The following is a 22107-nucleotide window of genomic DNA, read 5'->3' on the forward strand; positions in this document are numbered from 1 at the left end:
CTTTCAAAGTCCATATCCTCGTCGCCACTGTTGTGAATTTGTAAAATATCTTAGTGCTTAATTAGATTGTGCGGATATCATGACTCGACACTTTATGCTCTGAAAGTGTTTTTATTTTTCACTCTCACTTCCCTGCTCCCTCACATCATATGTTGTTCTGCCCCAGACTGATGACAGTGTCCAATGTGCACCTTTGCTCACTGACATGAGGAAAACATTTCCATTTCAGAAGGGAAATATAACAACAGGGGCAGGGAGGTGGTGCTATATGGCTCATCAGGACCTAGTCCAATTTCCATTTCCTGATTCTCTTGTAATTTATGTAGTGGGATGCCTTGGGGCATTGGATAACAGAAGGGAAACTGGGGAGAAGGAGAGAGCATCAACAAAGAGCTGCAGCCTCATGGGTCGGAATGGCCCCTGTTGGCCACTTAGAGCAAAGCGGTTTGAAATCCGCAGCCCCTAGCTGAAGACCTCCACGCTAGAGGGCGCCGTGGCACTGACTGAGAAGATGCTGAGGCACCTGAGCTGCGGGACCCGGTTCTCCCTCAGCCTGCGCCGGGCAGCTTCTTCCATCCGGAGCGCAGCGGAGAACGGGCCGAAGGCCTTCACAGCGGGAGTACCGCGCAGGTAGAGCCAAGGTCAACATCCTTCGGAGTGCGGATGCCAGGATTTCCCCGTGTTCCTGCAGCAGTTCGCTTTTGTTTTGCTGTTGTGTACTGGGCGCTAATGTGTGAGTTGGGTAGACGCGCTGCCTGATGGGAGTTGTAGTCCATTTTTGATGGCGCTAACGGAGCGGGGCTGCACTAGGACTACTAGTCCCAGGAAGCTGGGACTTGTGTCACTCCCACCGATCACACAGCTCAGGCAGATTCAGCGTTTCTTGACCACAGGCTAGTTTAACTTGTTAAATTCAAACTATTAGTCTCTGCAAAACTCGGGAATGAGACGTCCCTAACTGAAATTTTGTCTTTCAAACTTCGAGTTTGAATGTTTATTTTTGTTGTCTTTAAAGCAGGCAGCACCTTTGCTAGATTGACAATATTTTGTAGGGTGTACTGAGATTATGCTCTTAATTGTAAACAGGATTCAATATTCCTGAGCAGTTTTAGGGTTAACATTGCCATTTAGTACAGCAGAGATATCATTGGTGAACACTGGAGACAGAAGTAGTAGTTCAGGTGATGGAATCTAAAGCAACGCAAAATCTGATGAAGAAACTCGGTGAACAGCATCTATAGGAGGAAAATTATTGACTTTTTGGGGTATAAAACCCTGCATCAGGACTGAAGGGAAATGGTCAGAATTATTGGTGGTGGTGGGGGAGTGTGTTTGCAGTGTGCAGCTCAAAGTGATGAGTGAAAGATGAGAGGCAGATTGCATCAGGTACGGGAGGGGAATGGAGTTGGTAGATGGAGCAAGGGGAGGGGAGTGTGAGGGTTAGAGATAACTGCTGGAGGGAGATGTTGCAGTCTAAGGTAGTGAGAATGGGAACTGATCTAAGTGACTTTGACCATGGAAAGATTGTTGATGCCAAACCGGGTGGTTTGATTATCTCAGAAATTGCTGATCTCCTGTGATTTTCACACACTGCAGTTGTTAGAATTTAAAGAGAATGGTGCAAACAAACATCCAGTGAGTGGAGTGGCAGCTCTGTGGGTGAAAATGCCTTTTTAATGAGAGAGGTCAGAGGAGAATGTTCAAGATGACAGGAAGATGACAGTAATTCAAATTACTATGTGTTACAACAGTGGTGTGCAGAAGAGCATCCTTTCATTCTCTTGCACTCCACGGAATAAAATCCTAACCTATTTTATCTTCCCCTATAATTCAGGTCCTCAAGTTCCAGGAACGTCCTTGTAAATTTTCTCTGTACTCTTAATCTTATTGATATCTTTCCTGTAAGAAGGTGACCAGCACTGCACACAATGCTCCCAGTTTGGCCTCACCAATGTCTTATACAACTTGAACATAACGTTCCAACTACTATACTTAATACTTTGATTTATGAAGGCCAATATGCCAAAATCTCCCCTTATGTTCTAGCTGTGTCACCACTTTCAAGGAATTATTGATCTGTATTCTCAGATCCCACTGTTCTATTGCACCCCTCAGTGCTGTATAATTCTTTTTGGGTTTGGCCTGCCAAAGAGTAACACCTCACATTTGTCTGTTTTAAATTCCGTTCGCCATTTTCAACCATTTTTTCCATCTGGAGCAGATCCCACTGTAAGCTTTGATAGCCTCCTTGTTGTGCACTACACCCCCAGTCTTGACATCATCTATAAATTTGCTGATCACTTTATCATGTTATAAGACCATAAGATATAGGACTAGAATGAGGCTATTTGGCCCTTCAGGTCTGCTCCATCATGGCTGATCCAGTTTTGCTTCTCAGCCCCTATCTCCTGCTGCCTTCTCCCTGTATCCCTTCATGCCCTGACCAATCAAGAATTTATCAACCTCTGACTTCAATATACATACAGACTTGGCCTCCACATCTGCCTGTGGCAAAGAGTTCCACAGATTCACCACTCTCTGGTGAAAGAAATTCCTCCTCATCTCCGTTCTAAAAGGGCCCCCTGTGTCCCCTGGTCTTAGACACTCCTATGATTGGAAACATCCTCTTCACACCCACTCTTCCAAGCCCTTTCACCATTTGATAGGTTTCAATGAAGTTACCACTCATTCTGGTGAGTACAGGCTCAGAGCTATTAAATGTTCTTCATATGACAAGTCAGTCAATCATGAAATCATTTGCGTGAGCCTCCTTTTATCATCCAGATTGTTGATAAAGATGACAAACAGCAATGGACCCAGCACTGATTCCTGCAGCACAACAGTAATCACAGGCCACCAGTTAGGGAGGCACTAACTTTCTCTGACTTCTACCGTGGAGCCACTGTCAAATCCAGTGTACTACTTCATTCACTACTGATGTCACCAGACAATAATTTACTGGCTTATTCGTTGGACCTTTTTTAAACAACAGAACAACATCAGCTATCCTTCAGTCCTCTGGCACCTCACTCATGGCTGAAGGTACTAGCATCCCACGAGGGCTGAGTGGATACCTTTTCAGGGTCTGAGGTCTTATCCACCCTTATTTATCTTCTGTAATCTGTATATGGGACATGATCTCACTAATGTTTTGCCCCAGTTCTATACACTCTTTGTCTATCACCCAAATAAGTACAGATGCAAAAACAATCCATTTAAGATGTCAGATGACTACACTGATCTTCAAGTGGACCAATTTTGTCCCTAGTTATCATTTTGCTCTTAATATATCTGCAGAAATTCCTGGCATTCTCCTTCACTTTGTCTGCTAGAGTAACCTCATGCCTTTTATCTCTCCTGGTTTTCCTCTTATATGTTCTCTTGCATTTCTTATGCTCCCCAAGTGTTCCATGTGTTCTTTGTTGCCTATAACCTGCTATGCACCTCCTCCTCCTCCTCATTAACCAGGGGTTCAGTATCTCTCAGAAAACACAGAGAAGCAGGCATGATCTTCATATTTATTATTTTGCACTATTTATGGTAATTTTATGTCTTTGTACTGTACTGCCACTGCAAAACAACACATTTTGCATCATATAAGATTAGATTAGATTCAACTTTATTGTCATTGTGCCGAGTACAGATACAAAGCTAATGAAATGCAGTTAGCATCTAACCAGAAATGCAAAGAATAGTGTTATTTACAAAATAACTGCAAATAAAAGGTAAGTGCTACAGCACACAAATATAAAAGTACTGAGACAATGCGATATGGGTGCAATAGAAACATAGAAACATAGAAAATAGGTGCAGGAGTAGGCCATTCGGCCCTTCGAGCCATTTATTATGATCATGGCTGATCATCCAACTCAGAACACCGCCCCAGCCTTCCCTCCATACCCCCTGACCCCCATAGCCACAAGGGCCATATCTAACTCCCTCTTAAATATAGCCAATGAACTGGCCTCAACTGTTTCCTGTGGCAGAGAATTCCACAGATTCACCACTCTCTGTGTGAAGAAGTTTTTCCTAATCTCGGTCCTAAAAGGCTTCCCCTCTATCCTCAAACTGTGACCCCTCGTTCTGGACTTCCCCAACATCGGGAACAATCTTCCTGCATCTAGCCTGTCCAATCCCTTTAGGATCTTATACGTTTCAATCAGATCCCCCCTCAATCTTCTAAATTCCAACGAGTACAAGCCCAGTTCATCCATTCTTTCTTCATATGAAAGTCCTGCCATCCCAGGAATCAATCTGGTGAACCTTCTCTGTACTCCCTCTATGGCAAGGATGTCTTTCCTCAGATTAGGGGACCAAAACTGCACACAATACTCCAGGTGCGGTCTCACCAAGGCCCTGTACAATTGCAGTAGTACCTCCCTGCTCCTGTACTCAAATCCTCTCGCTATAAATGCCAGCATACCATTCGCCTTTTTCACCGCCTGCTGTACCTGCATGCCCACTTTCAATGACTGGTGTATAATGACACCCAGGTCACGTTGCACCTCCCCTTTTCCTAATCGGCCACCATTCAGATAATAATCTGTTTTCCTATTTTTGCCACCAAAGTGGATAACTTCACATTTATCCACATTAAATTGCATCTGCCATGAATTTGCCCACTCACCCAACCTATCCAAGTCACCCTGCATCCTCTTAGCATCCTCCTCACAGCTAACACTGCCACCCAGCTTCGTGTCATCCGCAAACTTGGAGATGCTGCATTTAATTCCCTCATCCAAGTCATTAATATATATTGTAAACAACTGGGGTCCCAGCACTGAGCCTTGCGGTACCCCACTAATCACTGCCTGCCATTCTGAAAAGGTCCCGTTTATTCCCACTCTTTGCTTCCTGTCTGCTAACCAACTGTCCACCCACACCAATACCTTACCCCCAATACCGTGTGCTTTAAGTTTGCACACTAATCTCCTGTGTGGGACCTTGTCAAAAGCCTTCTGAAAATCCAAATATACCACATCCACTGGTTCTCCCCTATCCACTCTACTAGTTACATCCTCAAAAAATTCTATGAGATTCGTCAGACATGATTTTCCTTTCACAAATCCATGCTGACTTAGTCTGATCATTTCACCACTTTCCAAATGTGCTGTTATCACATCCTTGATAACTGACTCCAGCAGTTTCCCCACCACCGACGTTAGGCTAACCGGTCTATAATTCCCCGGTTTCTCTCTCCCTCCTTTTTTAAAAAGTGGAGTTACATTAGCCACCCTCCAATCCTCAGGAACTAGTCCAGAATCTAACGAGTTTTGAAAAATTATCACTAATGCATCCACTATTTCTTGGGTTACTTCCTTAAGCACCCTGGGATGCAGACCATCTGGCCCTGGGGATTTATCTGCCTTCAATCCCTTCAATTTACCTAACACCACTTCCCTACTAACATGTATTTCGCTCAGTTCCTCCATCTCACTGGACCCTCTGTCCCCTACTATTTCTGGAAGATTATTTATGTCCTCCTTAGTGAAGACAGAACCAAAGTAATTATTCAATTGGTCTGCCATGTCCTTGCTCCCCATAATCAACTCACCTGTTTCTGCCTGCAGGGGACCTACATTTGTCTTTACCAGTCTTTTCCTTTTTACATATCTATAAAAGCTTTTACAGTCCGTTTTTATATTGCCTGCCAGTTTCCTCTCATAATCTTTTTTCCCCTTCCTAATTAAGCCCTTTGTCCTCCTCTGCTGAACTCTGAATTTCTCCCAGTCCTCAGGTGAGCCACTTTCTCTGGCTAATTTGTATGCTGCTTCTTTGGAATTGATACTATCCCTAATTTCTCTTGTCAGCCACGGGTGCACTACCTTCCTTGATTTATTCTTTTGCCAAACAGGGATGAACATTTGTTGCAGTTCATCCATGCAACCTTTAAATGCTTGCCATTGCATATCCACCGTCAATCCTTTAAGTATCATTTGCCAGTCTATCTTAGCTAATTCACGTCTCATACCTTCAAAGTTACCCCTCTTTAAGTTCAGAACCTTTGTTTCTGAATTAACTATGTCACTCTCCATCTTAATGAAGAATTCCACCATATTATGGTCACTCTTACCCAAGGGGCCTCTCACGACAAGATTGCTAATTAACCCTTCCTCATTGCTCAAAACCCAGTCCAGAATAGCCTGCTCTCTAGTCGGTTCCTCGACATGTTGGTTCAAAAAACCATCCTGCATACATTCCAAGAAATCCTCTTCCTCAGCACCTTTACCAATTTGGTTCACCCAATCTACATGTAGATTGAAGTCACCCATTATAACTGCTGTTCCTTTATTGCACACATTTCTAATTTCCTGTTTAATACCATCTCCGACCTCACTGCTACTGTTAGGTGGCCTGTACACAACTCCCACCAGCGTCTTCTGCCCCTTAGTGTTATGCAGCTCTACCCATATCGATTCCACATCTTCCCGGCTTATGTCCTTCCTTTCTATTGCGTTAATCTCTTCTTTAACCAGCAACGCCACCCCACCTCCCCTTCCTTCATGTCTATCCCTTACTGCTTAGCGCTGTGATGTGAGGTTCAGCAGGTTTGCAGCCTCAGGGAAGAAGCTCTTCCTGTGCCTGCTGGTGTGGGAGCGGAGGCTCCTGTAGCACCTACCAGATGGAAGGAGAGTAAAAAGTCCATGGTTAGGGTGAGATGCATCCTTGATAATGCTTTTCACCCTGCCCAGGCAGCGGTTATGGTAGATGTTCTCAGTGGTGGGCAATTGGGTGCTGATGATCCGCTGGGCAGTTTTCACCACACACTGGAGTGCTTTGCGGTCCGATACGGAACAATTGCCATACCACACTGAGATGCAGTTGGTGAGATGCAGATGCAGATTGGAAAAATAAATCTGATTCTGACTTCCCACATTCATATGACCTTACAAGTAAAATCCATAACAGGAATGGTCTGGTTATTTGTAATTGGGAGCTTGTCACCTCAACTATCTTACAAAATTGGCTGCACTAGCAAAGTAAACAGGCAGCTGCAAAGTACTTTGGGACACCACAAACACGAGAAAGTCTGTAGATGCTGGAAATCCAAAAAAAACCACACACAAAATGCTGGGGCATTCTGCATTCTGCAGCAGGTCAGGCAGCATTTATTGAAGTGAACCTTTCTTCAGGACTGAGAAGGAAGGGGGAAAATGCCAGAATATAAAGGTAGAGGGAGGGGGAGGAGGCTTGCTGGATGGTGACAAGGTGAATCCAGGTGGGTGGGAAAGGTAAAGGGCTGGAGAAGAAGGAATTTGATAGGCGAGGAGAGTGGACCATAGGAGAAAGGAGGGAGGAGGGGATCCAGGGAGCAGGTGAGAAGAGATAAAAGGCCAGAGTGGGGAATTGAGGGAAGGGGAGGGAAATTTTTTTACTGGAAGGAGAAATTGATATTCATGCCATTAGGTTGGAGGCTATCCAGAGGGAATATTGTTTCCTGACATGATGAGTTTGTGAAAGGCTCCACAGTGAAGGCTTATACTGATCACAGAGATTTTTATATTTTTTTCTCTCTGTTAATGGAGGATATGCCCAGCCATTGAGCTCGTCTACCTGCGTATTTCACAACTCCCACATTCTCTTGTCAATGATCTGGCACTCTAACTACTCCCATTCTAACCTGCCAGGGGAAAGCTGTAGCAAATGGCCTTTGGCACTGAATTTGGCTTTGTGGCTCAGAAGGGAAGTGGGGGGAAGAGTGCAGTGGTGATGGGGGGGGTTCAGTAGTTAGAGATGCAGATGGGTGGTTCTGTGGATGTGGAAGAGACCCACCTCAACCTGTATGTTGCCTCCCAGATGCAGGAACAGGAACATCTTGGATCAAGTCCACAGCATTCTAATGAGGGAGAGTGAATAGCCAGAAGTCGTGGTACATATTGGTACCAACAATATAGGTAGAGAAATGGATGAGATGCTGAAGAGAGAATATGGGGTGTTAGGTAGAAAGCTGAAATGCAGGACCTCAAGGGTAGCAATTACTGAATTGCTGCCTGTGAGACACACCACAGAGAATAAGAATAGGATGTTTTGGCAGATGAATGTGTGGCTGAGGTAAAGCCAGGTGGGCGGGAAAGGTAAAAGGTTGGAGAACCTCCCTTACCTCCATTCAGGGCCCTAAGCAGAACTTGCAGGTGAACATGTAAATTGCTTCACCTGTGAATCTTTTGAGGTTGTTGGCTGTACCCAGTGCATCCGATGTGGCCTCCTCTACATTGGTGACAGCTTTGTCATACACTAGCAAAAACAGAATTTTCTGGTAGCCAACCAGTTTAACTCCTATCCTCATTCCCATTCTGACATGTTGGTTCATGTCCTCCTCTTTTGTCACGATGAGGGCACTCTCAGGGTGGGAGAGCAGCGCCTCGTACACGGTCTTGGTCTAGATTGCCTCCAACTTGTTGGCATGAACATCGATTTCTCCTTCCGGCAATTTTTTCCCTCCCCTTACCCTTTTCTTCTATTTCCCACTAAGGCCTCTTACCTTTTCTCACCTGCCTATCACCTCCCCCTGGTGGCCCTTCTTTTTTCTTTTCTCCCATGGTCCACTCTCCTCTCCTATTGGATTCCTTCTTCAGCCCTTTACCTTTCCCACCCACCTGGCTTCATCTATCACCTAGTTAAACCTCCTTCCCCTCCCCCCCACCTTTTTATTCTGGCATCTTCCCCCTTTTTTTTTAACTGTCCTGAAGAAGTGTCTAGACCCAAAACGTCGCCTGTCTATTCATTTCCATAGATGTTGCCTGACCTGAATTCCTTCAGCATTTTCTGTATGTTGCTCTGGATGCTTCAGGGTTTAGATGTTTCAAAAGGGCAGGGAAAGAGGTGGGTGAGGGGCATTGCTAATCCGGGATAGTATCCCAGCTGCAGAAAGGGACGACTTCATGGAGGGATTGTCCACTGAGTCAGTGTGGGTAGAAGTCAGAAACAGGAAGGGAGCAGTCACTCTACTGGGAACACACCCAATAGTAATAGGGAGAGCATTTCGTAGACAGTGATCACAATCCCTGACTTTTACTATAGCCTTGGAGAGGGATAGGAGCGGGCAGTATGGGAAAATATTTAATTGGGGGAAGGCAAATTATACTGCTATTAGGCAGGAACTGGGGAACATAAATTTGGAACAGCTGTACTTGGGGAAATGCACAACAGAAATGTGGAGTTTGTTTTGGGAATGTTTGTGGGGGGTTCTGGATAGGATTTTCCCTTTGAGGCAGGGAAATGATGGTCGGGTAAAGGAACCATGGTTGGCAAAGAGATGTGGAATATCTAGTCAAGAGGAAGAAAGAAACTTACTTAAGGTTTAGGAAGCAGGCATCAAATAGGGCTTTAGAGAGTTACAAGGTAGCCAGGAAGGAGATGAAGAAAGGAGAGCTAGGAGTGGGTATGAGAAGGCCTTGACAAGTAGGAAGAAAGGAAAACACCAAGGCATTATATACCTATGTGAAGAACAGGCAGATAGCCAGAATGAGTCATAGTTGTGGAATCATAGAAGAGTACAGCACAGAAACAGACCCTTTGGTCCATCTAGTCTGTGCTGACTGATCAGGGATCAGAGTTCCTGCCTGAAGAGTCTGAAATGCACAAGCCTGGAAACTCTACGGCAGTGAGCCTTACGGCAATAGTAGGGAAGTTGTTGAAGATTCTGACATGTCTCTTCAAAAGGCAGGGACTGATCTGCATGATTTTGTGTAGGAGAGATCACATTTCATAAATCTGATTCAGCTTTTTGAAACTAAGAAAATTGATGAAGTCGGCATGGTTCATTGGACTTCAGCAAGGCTTTTGGCAAGACCTGGAATGCTAGGCTGGTCCAGAAGGTTAAGGCACAAATAATCCAGGGTATGATGGCAAATTGGGTCCAAAATTGGCCTGGTGACAGGAGGTGGAGGGTAATGACAGGTGGGTGTTTCTTCTGTTTGGAAGTCTGTGACAAGTAATATATCAACTTCATTGTTCCCAATTTATTATATATAAATGACTAGAAAGAGAACAGAGGTGGTATGGTTAGTAAGTTTGTAGATGAAACAAAGATTGGTGGAGTTGTAGGAAGTGATGCTGAGGAAGTTCAAAGCAAATTTATTATCAAAGTATGTGTATGTATATATGTATGTATATATACTATTGTCAGATTCATTTTTGTGTGGGCATTCACAGTAATTACAAAGAATCACAATAGAATCAATGAAAAACTGCATACAACGAGACAGTCAAACAACCAATGTGCAAAAGACAACAAACTGCACAAATCTAAAAAGGAAGAAAAACACAAAATGATATTAATAAATAAGAAATAAATATTGAAAACATGAGATGAGGAGTCCTTGATAGTGAAAACAGTTCAGTGTTGGCATGAATGAAATTATCCCTTCTGGTTCAAGAGCCTGATGGTTGAGGGGTAATAACTATTCCTGAACCTGATGGTGTGGGTCCTGACGCTCCTGTGTCTCCTTTCTGATAGCAGCAGCAAGAAGAGAGCATTGCCTGGATGGTGAGGGTCTTTGAGGATGGATGCTGCTTTCCTGCAATTGCACTCCTTGTAGATGTGCTCAGTTGTGGGGAGGGCTTTACTCATGATGTTGCCACTTCATTTTGTAGGCTTTTCTGTTGCTGGGCATTGATGTTTCCATACCAGGCCGTGATGCAACCTAGTATGTCAGTATAGTACTTGTATAGAAGTTAGTTAATGCTTTGGATGATATGCCAAATCTTCATAAACTTCTCAGCAAGTTGAGACACTGCCATGTCTTCTTTGTAATGGCACCTACGTGCTGGGCCCAGGATAGATCCTCTGAAATGATAATGTTGAGGAATTCAAAATTCTGACCTCCGCCTCTAATTGCCTGATGAAGACTGGCTCATGGACCTTTGGTTTCCTCCAATTATTGAAGTCAATAATCAGCTCTTTGGTTTTGCTGACACTGAGTGCGAGATCATTGTTGTGGCACTGTTCAGCCAGATTTTCAGTCTCCTTCCTATATGTTGATTTGTCACCACCTTTGATTTGACCAACGAACTTGTCTGCAAAGTGCCATATTTAAGTCAGCAAACTTAAATATGGCATTGGAGCTGTGCTTAGCCACACAGTCCTGAATATAAAGCAAGGAGAGCAGTGGTTAAACACACAGCCTTGTGGTGCACCTGTGCTGATGGTGATTGTGGAGGGGATGATACTGCTAATCTGAACTGACTGGGGTCTGCAAGTGAGCTAATCGTGGATCGGATTACACAAGGAGATATTGCAGCCTAAGCCTTAGAGCTTATTGATTAGTTTGGAGGTGATGATAGTATTGAATGCAGAGCTGAAGTCAATTTAGAACATCCTGATGTATGTATCTTCACTGTCCAGATGTTCCAAGGTTGAGTGAAGGGCCAGTGTATCTGCTGTAGACCTGTTGAGCTGGTAGGAAAATTGGAGCGGATCTAAGTCGTTTCTCAGCCAGAAGTTGATTATGTTTCATTATCAACCTCTCTTAGCACTTCATCACAGTGGATGTAAGTGCTGTTGGACAATAGTCATTGAAGTAGGTTATCATATTCAATAGTCATTGAAGTAGGTTATCATATTCTTTAGTATCATATTCATCGGTATAATTGAAATACCTCAGACTTTTGAAGTGGGAGGTTGAGGATATCAGTGAACTCTCTGGCAGTTGATCAGGGCAGGTCTTCATTACTCAGCCGGATGCTTTTAGTGGGTTTACCCTCCTGAAGGATGCTCTTGTGTCAACCTCAGAGACTGAATTATAGGGCTGTCAGGGTCTGTGGAAGTTCGTGAAGGTGCCTCCATGTTTTGTTGGTCAAAGTGAGTGTAAAAGAGCATAAGGTAGATGAACAGTTACAGATTGGCATGTATGACATTGTGGGCTTTATGGCTGAAAGAAGGTTATAGCCGGGAGCATAATGTCAAAGGATACACAATGTATTGGAAGGACAGACGAGTAGGCAGAGGAGATGGCATGGCTCTGCTGGTAAAAAAAAATGAAATTAAATTGTCAGGAAGAGGTTACATAGGGTTGGAACGTGTTGAATCGTTGTGGGTAGAGCTAAGGAACTATAAGGGTAAAAAGACCCTGCTGAGAGTTTTATACAGACCCACACACAGTAGTAAAGATATGGACTACAAATTAGAAGGGGAGATAGAAAATGCATGCCAAAAGGGCAGTGTTACAGTAGTCATGGGGGATTTGAATATGCAGCTAGATTGGGCAGTTGGTGCTGGATCCCAAGGGAGGAATGCCTATTTTTTGGAGTAGTTTTTTGGAGCAGCTCGAGGTTGAGCCCACTAGGGGATCAACTATTGTGGATTGGGTGTTGAGCAATGAACCAGAATTGATTAGAGAGTTTAAGGTAAAGGGACCCTTAAGAAGGTAAAGATGGACAAGTGATCATAATCCTGCAGTTTTAGAAGGAGAGATAAGGTCAGATATATCGGTATTACAGTGGAGTAAAGGGAATTACACAGACAGGAGAGAGGTGTTGGTCAAAATTGATTGGAAAAGAAAACTGGCAGGGATGATGGCAAAGCAGCAATGGCTGAAATTTCTGGGAGCAGTTCGGAAGGTGCATGATATACACATCCCAAAGAGGAAGAGGTATTCTAACGGCAAAATGACACAACCATGACTAACAAGAGAAGTCAAAACCAACATAAAAGCCAAAGAGAAGGCATATAATAGAGCAGAAGTTAGTGGGAAGGTAGAGAATTGGGAAATTTTTAAAAACCAACAAAAGGCATCTAAAACAGTCATTAAGAAGGTAAAGATGAAATACGAAAGTAAGCTAGATGATAAAGAGGATACCAAAAGTTTCTTCAGATGCATAAAGTGTAAAAGGGAGGTGAGAGTAGATATTGGACCGCTGGAAAATGCTGCTGGAGAGGTAGTAATAGGGGACAAAGAAATGGCAGATGAACTGAATAAGTATTTTGCATCAGTCGTCACTGTGGAAGTTTGAGAGTGTCAGGGCAGAAGTGTGTAAAGTTGCCATTACTAATGAAGAAGGTTCTTGGGAAACTGAAAAATTTGAAGGTAGGTAAGTCACCTGGACCAGATGATATACAGCCCAAGGTTCTGAAAGAGGTGGCTGAAGAGACTGTAGAGGCATTAGTAATGATCTTTCAAGAATCAATGATTCTGGCATGGTTCTGGATGAATGGAAAATAGCAATTGTCACTCCAGTCTTCAAGAAGGGAGGGAAGACAGAAGAAAGGAAATTATTGGCCAGTTAGTCTGACTTCAGTGGTTGGGAAGATGTTGGTGTCGATTGTTAAGGATGTAGTTTCAAAGTACTTGGAGACACATGATAAAATAGGCTGTAGTCAGCATGGTTTCCTCAAGGCAAAATCTTGCCTGACAAATATGTTGGAATCATTTGGAGAAATAGCAAGCAGGATAGACAAAGGAGAATCAATGGATGATCTGTATTTGGATTTTCAGAAAGCCTTTGACAAGGTGCTACACATGAGGCTGCTCAACAAGTTAAGAGCAGGTGGTGTTACAGGAAAGATCTAGCATTGTCTGATTGACAGGAATAAAGTAAACCTTTTCTGGTTGGCTGCCTGTGACTAATGGTGTTCCACAGGGGTCTGTGTTGAGACAGCTTCTGTTTATGTTAATAGTCAATGACTTGCATGATGCAGTTGATGGCTCTGTGGCCGATACAAAGATCGGTGGTGGGCAGGAAGTAGAGAAGCTACTGAAGGATTTAGACATATTAGAAGAATGAGCAAATAAGTGGCAGATGGAGTACAGTGTCAGGAAGTGTATGATCATGCACTTTAGTAGAAGAAGTGAATATTGGGGGTGTTGTGGATAGTGTGGAGGGCTTTCACAGGTTACAATGGGACATTGATAGGATGCACAACTGGGCTGAGAAATGGCAGATGGAATTCAAACCAAATAAGTGTGAGGTGATTCATTTTGGTAATTCAAATATGATGGCAGAATATAGCATTAATGGTAAGACTCTTGGCAGTGTGGACGATCAGAGGGATCTTGGGGTCCGAGTCCATAGGACACTCAAAGCTGCTACGCAGGTTGACTCTGTGGTTAAGAAGGCATATGGTGCATTGGCCTTCATCAATCGTGGGATTGAGTTTAAGACCCGAGAGGTAATGTTGCAGCTATATAGGACCCTAGTCAGACCCCACTTGGAGTACTGTACTCAATTCTGGTCACCTCACTATAGGAAGGACGTGGAAACCATAGAAAGGGAGCAGAGGAGATTTACAAGGATGTTGCCTGGATTGGAGAGCATGCCTTATGAGAATAGGTTGAGTGAACTCTGCCTTTTCTTCTTGGAGTGACGGAGGATGAGAGGTGACTTGATAGCGGTGTACAAGGTAATAAGAGGCGTTGATTGTGTGGATAGTCAGAAGCTTTTCCCCAAGGCTGGAATGGCTAGCACGAGAGGGCATAGTTTTAACATGCTTGGAAGCAGGTACAGAGGAGATGTCAGGGGTAAGTTTTCTACGCAGAGAGTGGTGAGTGCGTGGAATGGGCTGCCGGCGGCGGTGGTGGAGGCGGAAACGATAGGGTCTTTTAAGGGACTCCTGTATGGCTACATGGAGCTTAGAAAAATAGAGGGCTATGGGTAAAGCCTAGGTAGTTCTAAGGTAGGGGCATGGTCGGCACAGCTTTGTGGGCCGAAGGGCCTGTATTGTGCTGTATGTTTTCTATGTTTCTATGTAAATGGAGAGAAAATTCAAAAATCTGACGTGAAAAGAGACTTGTGCATGATTCCTTAAAGGTTAATTTGTAGGTTGAGTTGGTGGTGAGGAAGGCAAGCATAATGTTAGCATTCATTTTAAGAGGACTAGAATATAAAAACAAGGATGAAATGTTGAGTCTTTATAAAGCACTGCTGAAACCTCACTTGGAGTATTGTAAGCAGTTTTTGGACCCTTTATCTAGGAAAGCGTGCTGAAGCTGGAGAGGGTTCAGAGGAGGTTCACTAAAATGATTCCAGGATTGAATGGCTTGTCATTTGAAGAGTGTTTGATGGCTCTGGGCTTCACTGGAATTCAGAAGAAGGAGAGGTGACCTCATTGACAAGTATTGGTCGTTGAATAGCCTCAATAGAGTAGATGGGGAGAGGATACTTCCTATGGTGGGGGAGTCTAAGACCAGAGGATACAGCCTCAGAATAGAGGGGGCATCCTTTTAGTGCGGAGGAATTCCTTTAGCCAGAGAGTGGTGAATCTATGGAATTTGTTGCCACAGGTGGCTGTGAAGGAGAAGTCATTGGGTATATTTAAGGCAGAGGCTGATAGATTCTTGGTTAGTCAAGGAATAAAGTGGTATGGGGAGAAGGCAGAAGATTGGGACTGAGATGAATAATGAATATTTTGTATAAAAAATACAGATCAGCTAGAAAGCTAGGTGGAGCGATTGGTGTAAGATGGCATTTAATCCAGAAGAGTGTGAGGTTATACACTTTGGGAAGTCAGAGTCTGGAACAACTGGCAGGGACCTTAGGAGAGTTGATCTATAGGTAGACCTGTGGGTACAAATCCATAATTTGCTCAAAATGGCAGCACAGACTTGTCTTCATTGGCTGAGGCATTGATTGTAAAAGTTGGGATTGCATGTTACAGCTGAACAAGCTATTGGTTAGTCTGCATTTCAAGTATTGTGTAGAGTTCTGGTGGCTACAACACCAAGGATGTAGTAGTAATAGAAAGAGTGACGAAGACTTACCAGATGTTGTTTGGAAAGGAGGGCTGCAGTTACAAGGTGAGAATGGATCAGCTGAGGAGTGACTTAGAGGTTTATAAAGTCATGTCGGGCAAAGATAGGATTGAGAGTGTATTTTTCCCAGGCAGGGGAATCTAGAACTAGAGGGAACAGGTTTAAAGTGAAAGGGGAGAAATTTAAAGGAGACCTGAGGGGTAATTTTTTCACATCAGAGGTGGTGAATATCTGGAATGATCCAGATATATTTACGATGTTCAAAAACCGTATGGGCAAGTACTTGGGTGGGATGGGATTAGAGAGAAAGGGGGGCTAATACTGGCAAAAAGGATTAGCTGAGGTAGTCATCATGGTCCTAAAATGAGTTGAAAGGATCTATTTCTGTGCTGTATGATTTATACAGTGCCTTGAAAACGCATTCAGCCCCCACAACTATTTCTGTCTCATTTTCTAATTTTAAAATATATTGAAATAGGATATTTTGAGCTAATCTACAAAACATTGTGCATCATGTCAAATCAAAAGAAAAATTCCAAAACATGTCAACAATTTGCTAAAAATTAAAAACCAAAATCGTGAGGCTGAAAATGTTTTTATCCCATTTGTAATTACTATGCTAACTTTCCTCAGATGCAATATACTTACTGTATTTTCTTACCAACTGAATTTGATGTAGAAAATTGGAAGATCACCTGTTTTCAATGAATTCATAAGAATATGTAACCCTCTTTCTGTAAGGCCCAACAGTATGGTAGATTTTCAACAGACCAAACCAAAATGAAGACAAAAGAGCTTTCAAGACAAGTCAGGGAAATGATAATAGAGAAACACAAATCTGGGGAAGGATACAGGACCACCTCAAAGACACTGAACATACCTTGGAGCTCAGAGCAGTTTGTCTTGAAACAATAGCCATGTTGCCTAGGTCAGTCTGGACCTCTAAACTTTGTTACCAGAGAAGAATAACATTTGTAAGAGAGACTACTGTGACACCAACAGTCACTCTGACTGAGCTGCAGAAATCAGTAGTTGCAACTAGAGACGAAGTTCATGGCTCTACAATCTCGAAGGCCTTGCACAAAAGAGGGTAGTTATGGAAGAGTGGGCAAGGGAGAAACCTTGGCTAAAAAAAAAGCATATCCTTTTCTGTAAAGTGTCACTCAGAAAGTAAAGTGTCACTCAGAAAATATAGGTTTCCCCCGCCATCCGAAGGTAGACCGTTCCTCTGAAACGGTTCGTAAGCTGGAATGTCGTAAAGCGAAGAAGCAATTACCATTTATTTATATGGGAAAATTTTGTGAGTGTTCGCAGACCCAAAAATAACCTATGCCAAATAACACATAAAACCTAAAATAACAGTAACATATAGTAAAAGCAGGAATGATATGATAAATACACAGCCTATATAAAGTAGAAATACTTCTCTACAATGATTGCCTGCACAAATTTCCGTAGCGAAAATCTCACGCAGGCACTGTCGGTAGAAAATCTCACGCAAGCACTGTCGGCAGAAAATCTCACGCAAGCGCTGTTGGCAAAAACACTCTCTCCAGTAACCTTTAAGCTATGAAGCTGCCAAATCATACCAAATAACACGTAAAAATACACAGCCTATATAAAGTAGAAATAATGTATGTACAGTGTAGTATCACTTACGGGAATCGGGAAGATAGGGAGCACACTGATGATAGTGTGTTAGACTGAGTCGTCGCAGGTTGGGGTGGTGCAGTGGCCCCCATCCTCCGAGCAGCGAACCGATATCGGTCCACAAAGAATGCAGTGGTGCAGCAGTAGCCGGGAGGCACACAGCACGTCTTTAAGAAAAAAAATGAAATAAACATGCTAATTAATTAGGTGCTGCCCGGCATGTAAATGTCAGCCCAGATCAGAGGCGATTGCCGATTGCATCACCTCTGATCTGAGCCAGCAATTACGTGCTGGGCGGCACCTAATTAATTAGCATGTTTATTTCGTTTTTTTTCTTAAGGATGTGCTGTGTGCCTCCTGGCTTCCGCTGCATTCTCTGCGAATCGGTATCTGTCCGTGGCCTGAGGGTTCGGTGGTCGGACATTGGGGTGTCATCTGTTTCCATTAGGGCAGGCAGCTCCTCTTCTCCTATGACTGCCCGCCTCGATGTCGAAGGTCGAGGTTCGTCGTCTGCTGTGGCTGATGTGGAAGACTTGCTTGACTGCTGAGCCTCGTGCATTTTTCTATCATACAGTTCTTTGTAAGCACTCAAACCATCCTGCAAATATCCCCTCAACCTCCATACCCTTTCAAAATTGAAGTCGTACTTTATCATTGCAGCAAAAATCTCACGCAGTTGCTTCACTTTCGCTACTGCATTCGGTTTCAATTGTTGTCCTTTCCACTTCCAATTGCATCAACTCTTCATCTATCAGTTCTTGGTCATGGGATGCCAAAACCTCTTCAACATCATCTTCGTCAGCTTCCAAAAGGCAAACTCACTTTGTCCTTACTTTGTTCACCACAATTGAAATGCTTAATTATGTCTAGTTTTATGCTAAGCGTAACACCCTTACGAGCTGTTTCAGGCTTTTCCAACACCTTAGAACTCATTTTGCTAACGGCTGCTCACAGGCACATGTTTAAGCAATGCTGGTGAGAATGCAGTTCTGAATCCGGGGGAGGGCGGCTACTTGGGGCCTTTTATCGCGCGCTGATTTTTTTCGTAACAGTGAACACACCTTCTGTTAGCGAAAACAGGGAACTAATGTAGGTCTTTCGTAACAGTGAGCTTTCGTAAAGTGAACGTTCGAAAAGCGGGGGACGCCTGTACTATAAAGCTGTGGAAGGAGGTCTTTTAGTCGGATGAGTCTGAAGTAGAACTTTTTGGCCTCTCAACAGTACGTGAGGTGTAAATCTAATACTGTACATCATCTGGTTGACACCATCCCTCCTGTAAAGTATGTTAGAGGTAGCATCATGCTATGGGGTTGTTTTTCAGCAGTAGGGACTAGAAATCTGGTCAGCATTGATAGGAAGATGAAAGCTGTTAAATACAGAGAGATTCTGGATAAAAACCTGTGCTAGCCTCTGTCAGAAAACCTAATCTTGGAAGGAAGTTTGTCTTTCAGTAGGTTAATTGCACTCTGCCAGAGCAATCATGGCGTGGCTTCAAATGAAAGAAACAGATGTCCTTGAGTGGAACAGTCAGAGTCCTGATCTTAATCCAATTGAACATCTATGGCAAGATCTCAAGATGCTGTCCATGCCACTCCCCAACTAACCTGGCACAGCTTGAGCAATTTTGCAAGGAGGAATAGGCAAATTTTGCTTCATCACATTGTGCAAAAAGACTACTGGCTGTAATAGCTGTGAGATGTGGTTCAACTAAGTTCTGAGCAAAGCACGATGAATACTTTTGAATTGCTGACATCTCAGTTTTTGAATTTTTAGTTTTTTATGCTTTACGATTTTGGGCTGTACCATGAAAAAAAGAAGCAGGTGATTCACAAGTAAAAATTCTCAGTTAAGTAAGATCCCTGGTTGTAATACTCATTTATGTGAACAAAGGGTTGGAGGCTGAATATTTTTACAATGCAGTGTAAGAGGAGAATTTCTGACAAGGAAGCTGGAAGTGCTGGTTCAAAAGTTCACCTTCTTGACATCTCCCATTCCAGGAGGAAGAACCCTGGAGTTAGCTGTAGCTGCTAGTGGCGCTGAAAATCTTCGTACTTGTGGTGGTGGGGCTTAAGATGTGGAGGTCTAATCCAAGGGAAGATGGTTAGGAAGACACCTTCCTTTACTTCAAAGCTTTCTCTGCCTCGGAGAGCTACTGAGATTCCTGTTTTGTGACAAATTTTGCTCACTTGATGAATTACTTGTGGAAAATGCAGCCGTATAGTATCATTTTAATGGTTCACCTGTCATGATGAATAGTTTTATTGGCTCTACTGTGTCTTGTAGCAATATTACAGCATTTGATTCAAGGTTTAAAAAATGTTAGCATTTCATCTAACAAATGTCTTTATTTCTGGTGGAATGCATTTCATAAAATGGCTACTATCATAAATCACAGAAACATATTTTTTGCTTGAATGAACAGGAACCAGCTCAGGAGAGGTCTTGTAAGGGCAAATTTTGTAACCATGGCAACAGGAGGCAGTGAGGAACCACCGTCTTCATTGGGCCAAAAGGGGCACATCAACCGGTTGATCCATGAGAAGTCTCCTTACTTGTTGCAACATGCACATAACCCCGTGAACTGGTAATCAAACACTGCCTTATACCTTTCAGTAGAAATGGCTAAAAATTATATTGAAATGTTGGTTGCTTATTTTTCCTTATAATTTCTGCACATCTGTACTGAAAAACTGCCCGCTCTGTGGACCAAACTTCTCTGTATTCAGTTCCTTTGTATAGGATAACAACTGATTAAACTTTATTCCAATGAGTTTATGTCAGAAGAGATTAAGCTCTCTCTCAATCTGTAATATACTAACACCTCTCTTACTTAAGTAGAAGAGAAAAAATTGAAAACTTCACCATTTTTTTGCCCATCCATCCACATCATACCTGTGAAAAAAAATTGTTGGTTACATTAGTGAGCAGATAAACAAGATACATTAGAGAATTGCCATTTGTCTTGTAGAGTTGGCACATTGAGTAATTAATTTGCCACAATTTTATATTGTGTTTCTTGCATGGTCGTCCCTACATTTGTCAGATGTGACAGTTGTGGATTTTGACCTGAGGTCTGCACACAAAATGGTGGAGAAACAGAGACCCTTCCTTACATGAGGACCAATTTAGGAATTAAAGAATTGTTGAAAATAAAGTCCAAGGCCATAAAGCTTGCCTTCCAATATATTAGAAGTTGTATGATTAGCTGTAATGGAGCTGTTGACAAATCACAAAAATTAATCTGCTTACTTGGATTCAAGTTAGGTATGAGGCAGAGATGAGTGCAAATATAGAGAGTTGTGTGAGGCATGGATTCATGTTTGTCCTTTCCTCTCTATGTTCACCAAATATAAAGAAAGACTTGTCCTTGTCCTTCTGTGCTAAATCTGTGAGGAAGCAATGGATGCACATTGTACGTTACTCCTAAAGCTTATGTCTATTGAGATGAAATGTATATGCTTAGGTTATGTGTTGTCCTTGCAAATTTCTCCTCTATTTCTACTTTACTTGCCTACTATATCCCAGAATTTTAAATCATCACTGCTATAATCACTCTATTCCATTCTAGGTATCCATGGGGACCAGAAGCTTTTGCCAAAGCAAAGGCAGAAGACAAACCAATCTTTCTATCAGGTACAGTCCTCGTCAAGGTATCTTTTATTTTCCTTTTCACATCTCAAATTTTGATTATCCTTCATTGAGCAAAGCTCCCTCTATCTCTCTCCACATCCAAGTCTCAATTTATCCTCTGACAACAAGCCATTCTCTCTGTCCTGATCCCCTGGACTTTGCCTTGGTCCTGGATGACACACTTTCCTTTTCAGCACAGCAAAGGTATGGTTTTCCTGTTGTTCATCAGCCTTACTCTGTCTATATTGTGATGAACAATCTTCAGGCTAAAAGAATATTATAATTTTGAATAGCACTGTGTGATATTAGTATTACACAACACTACCTAGTGTTAAATTAAAAAAATTCAGCGACACCCGGCAGGTGGACAGCATTAATGAAAAGGGAAACAGAGTTAATATGTCAGAGATGCAAAAATCTGCAGATGCTGTGTTCCTCCAGCATTTTGTGTGTGTGTTAACATGTCTGAGTTCTGATAACATTCTTGAAATATTAAATCTGTTTCACTTTCCAGATTTTTTATGTTTATTTTGCATTTCCATCATTGGTGGCATTCTGATTTTCACTCCCTAGTGTTACATTTGTATGTATAACAAAATATCAGTTTGCAATAGCTGAAGGTCGATAAAGAGAGGGCACAGACTGAAGATGACTGGCAAAGTAACCCCAAAAATAAGTTTTTTTAATGTAAGTTAAGATTTTAAGTTTTGGTTGGAGGCTTAAAGGTAATTGGATAAATTTGGAGAAAAAGAATGTGCAGTATATGGGGATAAAGCAGTCTAGTGGGACTAAAAATATAACTTCCCTAGATTCAGTACAAGCATTGCTTGCTACGTACTTACTCCTGTGCTATAAATATGCTGCCTTCTTCGTAGTACTCTGTGGTGTTGCACAGTATGACTTAGTTGAAGGGAAAAAGAGTGCAGATAGAGCAACGAAAGTCTTTTGGAAAAGACTATGAAAGCATGACAGAACCTTTGGAGTACACTTTTCAGATAACCTGATGTACGAGAGGGGTGATTGATAAGTTCGTGGCCTAAGGTAGAAGGAGTCTATTTTAGAAAACCTAGCATATTTATTTTTCAACATAATTTCCTCCTACATTTACACACTTAGACCAGCGGTTATGGAGCATATG

At 42.7% G+C, this 22107-nt stretch overlaps 1 protein-coding gene across 3 annotated transcripts in view; it reads left to right on the plus strand.

The window, feature by feature from the left end:
- The first annotated feature begins 472 nt into the window (after positions 1-472).
- Positions 473-22107, plus strand: part of spata20 (spermatogenesis associated 20) — a 489201-nt gene continuing 467566 nt past the window's right edge. The window contains exons 1-3 of one of the 3 annotated variants that reach the window (XM_072242745.1): positions 473-630; positions 19762-19923; positions 20908-20972. In XM_072242745.1, coding sequence (XP_072098846.1) covers positions 512-630; positions 19762-19923; positions 20908-20972 — 346 coding nt within the window. In that variant the 5' untranslated portion in view covers positions 473-511. Of the gene's footprint in view, positions 642-19761; positions 19924-20907; positions 20990-22107 lie in introns of those variants that run through there. The other 2 variants (XM_072242746.1, XM_072242744.1) reach the window with 2 other exon arrangements.

The sequence above is a fragment of the Mobula birostris genome, chromosome 24 (genome assembly GCF_030028105.1).
Source record: "Mobula birostris isolate sMobBir1 chromosome 24, sMobBir1.hap1, whole genome shotgun sequence".
Classification (NCBI taxonomy): Eukaryota; Metazoa; Chordata; class Chondrichthyes; order Myliobatiformes; family Myliobatidae; genus Mobula; species Mobula birostris.